The 4,499-nt window shown below is 55.5% G+C and overlaps 1 protein-coding gene across 1 annotated transcript; it reads right to left on the bottom strand.

The window, feature by feature from the left end:
- Positions 1-3,101: 3,101 nt before the first annotated feature.
- Positions 3,102-4,499, bottom strand: HCRT (hypocretin neuropeptide precursor). Its single transcript, XM_017856580.1, has 2 exons — positions 4,392-4,499; positions 3,102-3,570 (listed from the first exon to the last, which is right to left on the bottom strand). Exons 1-2 carry the CDS (start codon positions 4,410-4,412, stop codon positions 3,196-3,198), a joined length of 396 nt encoding a protein of 131 aa, XP_017712069.1. The 5' UTR covers positions 4,413-4,499; the 3' UTR covers positions 3,102-3,195.

Raw genomic sequence — 4,499 nt, 5'->3', positions numbered from 1 at the left:
GGCCCCGTGGCGTGGGTTCAAGGCGCGGCGCTGGGTAGCTTTCAGCGCGGCCGGGCCGGAGGGGGCGCGCTGCTGGAGGGGCCGGGGCGCCCCATGCGCCCGCCTGCCTCCTCCCCTCCCTCTTACTGCCGCTGCCGCTGTGGCCGCCTCTGCTCCGAACCCCGTCGTAGCTCTCGGCTCCGCTCAGCGCCGCTTCGGTACCCCCCCGCCACCTCCCCACGGGCCAGGTTCTTCCCCTCGGGTTCGGCCCGCACCCGCCACGTGGCCCCACACGGGGAGGGGCCGCTAGCGACACCCGCACCCCTCTGGGCAGCCCTCCTCCCAGAGGGGAGCGGCCCACGCGTGTCTCTCGGGGAGAGAATTCGGGGCACGCCCACCGGGAGGGGAGGCCTGAAATGATGGGCGGGTCTTGCATAACAGACACGCCCTCTTCCAGGTGGCCACGCCCCCACACGTGGTTCCCTGGCTGCTCCCTGTGGCTCCACCTCGCGGGTTTTCCCGCGCGCGGTCCACGCTGGGCTGGTGTCTGGTTCACAGTGCCGCCTGCTGGAGTTGAGATATTTCGCAGCACCCCCAGGCCAGTAGCTCCAGTGTGAGATAGCAAGGGTTAAGAGGCTAGTTTGCTGGTAGAGAATGGATGATAAGAAGGCTTGAAACCCCAACTCTAGAAAGCAGCACTAACTCTTGCCTCCTTCCTCAGTTTTCCCAAGACACCCTGGCGAACTCTGCCTACTGAGCACACAGCATGGTGGAATGAAAAGAGCTTTGGAGTCCACCAGGTAGAGTCCCAGCTCTAGCCACTAATCGTTTGATAGCCTCTCCAAGCCCCAATTTCCTCATCTGTAAAATGGAGCTGATAATTCTTACCTGATGCAGTTACCGTGAGAATGTAATACCGTAATGCATGTCGTTGGCACAAAATCAGTGCCTTGGAGGGCAGTTGCCTCCCTGTTTTCCCTCTTCCTACTGTCTTAATCCTCCTCTCTGCTGCCCTTCAACTGGAAGAGAGGCTGGAGGCAAGTTTGGGAGAAACAACCTCTGAAAAAGATAGTTTTGAGGTGGGCAGAGTCATGGTTTGCAAATCTCCAAGGGTGCACAGGTGAACTTTGATCTCTGACTTCTCCAAGATGGAACCAGTACAGCAGCAAGAGGGACCAAAGTGAGACTAGACACAGGACTTTCTCACTACCTATGCAGAAAATTGAGGCAGCTGAGTTCTGTGGCTGAGGGTGGCTGCTTCCCACGACAAAACAGCTGAAGCCAGTGAACATGGGAACCCTAAAGGGCAAGGAGGGCAGGCTAAATTCTCCCCACCCTCTGAGCTGGGTATTATCTGGGATGTTAGATTGCTAAGAAGGGCTGCATTTTTCTGTGTTCTACTTTTGTTGTTGTTATTGTTGTTCTTGCTGTTTTTGAGATGGAGTCTTGCTCTGTTGCCCGAGCTGGAGTGCAGTGGCGTGATCTCAGCTCACTGTAACCTCTGCCTCCTGGGTTCAAGCAATTCTTTTGCTTCAGCCTCCCTAGTAGCTGGGATCACAGGCATGCATTTCAATGCTCGGCTAATTTTTGTATTTTTAGTAGAGATGGGGTTTTGCCATGTTGGCCAGGCTGGTCTTGAACTCCTCACCTCAAGTGATCTGCCCACCTCAGCCTCCCAAAGTGCTGGGATTACAGGCATGAACCACCGAGCTCAGCCTGTGTCTCTACTTTTGGATGTTTTATTAGTTTCCTGGGAATGCCATAACAAAGTATCACAAAGTGGGTGGCTCAAACAACAGAAACCTATTGTCTCACAGTTCTGGATGCTAAAAGTCCAAGCAAGGTCAGGTGAAGGTAGCGTTGGTTCCTTCTGAAGGCTGTGAGGGAGAATCTGTTGCATGCCTCTCCTCTATCTTCTGGGGGAAGTGGGGGCGGGTGCTGGCAATCTTTGGTGTTTCTTGGCTTGTAGGAGCCAATCTCTACTTTTATGTTCACATAGGTTCTCCCTGTGTGCGTTTCTGTGTTCAAATTCCCTTTTTTATAGGGACACCAGTCACAGTGGATTAGAGGTCCTACCCCACTCTAATATGACCTCATCTTAGCTAATTGCATCTGGAAGGACCTTATTTCCAAATACAGCCACATTCTGAAGTGCCATGGGTAAGGACTTCAATATATGGATTTTGCAAACACCAGTAACAGGTGTCTTTGACTGGAGTTGCAGTAAAATCTTGTCCTGCTCCTGCTTAAGAATGTCCTATGCCTCTGTTACCTACAAGATAAGGTGCAAAGCCTGATGATTTGTGAGAGCCTTTGGAGCTGGGCTGCACTGACTGTAACTGTGTCCGTTCCTGAGCCTCTCCACTCCCCACACCCTACACCCCATGATGCAACCATTCTGGATGACTCATTGTTGAAGTTCATATTCCCTGCCTTTTCAGCAGGATTGACTCCCACCCCTTCCTAGCTGGATTCTGCTCCTCTATGCAGCTTGCCTTCCTTTCCTTTCCTTTCCTTTCTGCTTTTCTTTTTCTTTTCTTTCTTTTTTTTTTTTTTTTTTTTTTTTTTTTTTTTTTGACAATGTCTCGTTCTGTTGCCCAGGCTGGAGCGCAGTGGCCCAATCATGGCTCAGACTCAAACTCCTGGGCTCAAGCGATCCTCTCGCCCACCATACCCCGCTAATTAAAAAAACTTTTTGGAGAGATGTCTCACTCACTATGTTGCCTAGGCTCGTCTCGAATTCCTTGCTTCAAGCGATCCTCCTGCTTTGGCATCCCAAAATGCTGGTATTACAGGCGTGAGGGCTGCGACCGACCGTTGCAACCTTTCTCGCTCTCCTTCCCCTTCCGCGTCTCTGGGTGAAGTCCCCGCTACAGAATGCCTAGCAGAGCATCGTGGGAGTCCCGCATGCCCCGATCCAAGCATGCACCTGTGCAGTTATCTCTGTGTCCCAGGGCCTTGCACTGGGAGCTCCCCAACCAAGAGTGTTTTCCATTCAGCCACGTAAAAGCCAAGGCTGGTGCCCCAGAGCCGGGCTTCCAGGCCCTCCCGCCCTCCGCAAGATGCTCTGCCGCCCCATAAGGGCAGGACGCGACCGCACAGGAACAGAGACCAGTCACACTAACGGAGACTCGTCTTTATTGCGGTTTTTCTGGGGGCTGACGCTGGGTGGGCAGAGGGCAGAGGCCTGGGCCAGGACAGGGCCCGAAGAAAGACTCAGATCCCGGACTGTCCCCCGGGCGCGACGGATGTGGCGGCCGCAGCGGGACAGTGGCGCCCGAGGCAGGGGCGCGGCGCTGGCTCTGCGCCTGCGCGGCGGCCCATGGTCAGGATGCCCGCGGCGTGGTTGCCGCTGGCCTGCAGGAGGCGCTGCAGCCGACCCTGGAGGCCAGGGGGCCCGGACCGCCGCTTGCCCAGCGTGAGGATGCCGGCCGCGTGATTGCCCGCGCCATGCAGCAGCTCGTAGAGGCGGCAAGAGCACGTCTTTTGACGACAGCAGTCGGGCAGGGGCTGTGCAGCCGCCCCGGGCGACAGCAGCGCGGGCGGCAGCAGCAGCAGCAGCAGCAGTAGCGTCACGGCGGCCCAGCAGACCTAGGGAAACGGAGACAGGGCGCTAGGAGTTTTCCCACGGCGCCCGCCACCAGCTCCCACGCCCAGGACCTACCCCACTGGCTCCGCGCCCCCTCCGGGCTTGCACTTCTCTCTGGCTGTCACTTAGTTCTCCTAGATTTGCGCCCTTCCTGGTATCGGGCTACTTTACCTGCTCCTCCTTCAAGATCCAGCAGAGCATCTCTTCCGGGAGGCCTTTTGAGACCCCCTGGGCAGAGTGAATCCCCTCTCCTCTGGAGACTTAGGCCACTGTGCCCCACTAGGGCACTTACCACTCCACCTAAAAACAGGCGTGTCTGTCTGCAGAAGAAGTTGTAAACTTGGGAAAAACCGGGCCCTACTGAGTGCCCACCACCTCCTCTCCACAGCAGGGAAACACGTGGAAATCAGGAACTGGCAAGACTCCAGAATGCTGTCTCATCTGCCTGCCCCCTTTCTGGAGTAACTGAACTCCGTGGCTTTGAACCAGTTTCTTGTCGTTTCAGAGGGCACAGCACCCTTACCTGTAAAGTGGGTATACTAGAAATAATTCCTACTCTGCAGGGCTGCTGGGAGGATGAAAAGAGCTGATAATAAAAAGAGCAAACGGAGCAGCTGACACATAGTAAGAGCTCAGCAAACACAGGCTCTTAGCAAAACAGCACCCAACCCAGTGTGAGCCAAGGCAGGCGCTCCTGCCTCAGAGCACACCCAGGAAAAGAGCAAGAGTGGAGACACCTTTGGCCTTTCTTCCAACCCTCTGAGCAAGCGCTAGTTTTGCTTTGCTGGGATGGTGAATCACCCCTCCGTCCCTGGGCCTTTACCTTTGTGGAAGGAAGGTTCATGGTGTCTGGCGCTCAAGGTGGAGTAGCTGGGAAAGGAGATGTCTGTGGTGGTTCAAAAAGCCAGGAACCTTGAGGCTGTCGATGGTG

This window comes from Rhinopithecus bieti, unplaced genomic scaffold (assembly GCF_001698545.2).
Source record: "Rhinopithecus bieti isolate Rb0 unplaced genomic scaffold, ASM169854v2 scaffold_44695, whole genome shotgun sequence".
Classification (NCBI taxonomy): Eukaryota; Metazoa; Chordata; class Mammalia; order Primates; family Cercopithecidae; genus Rhinopithecus; species Rhinopithecus bieti.
This window is presented reverse-complemented; position numbering and strand designations above follow the sequence as displayed.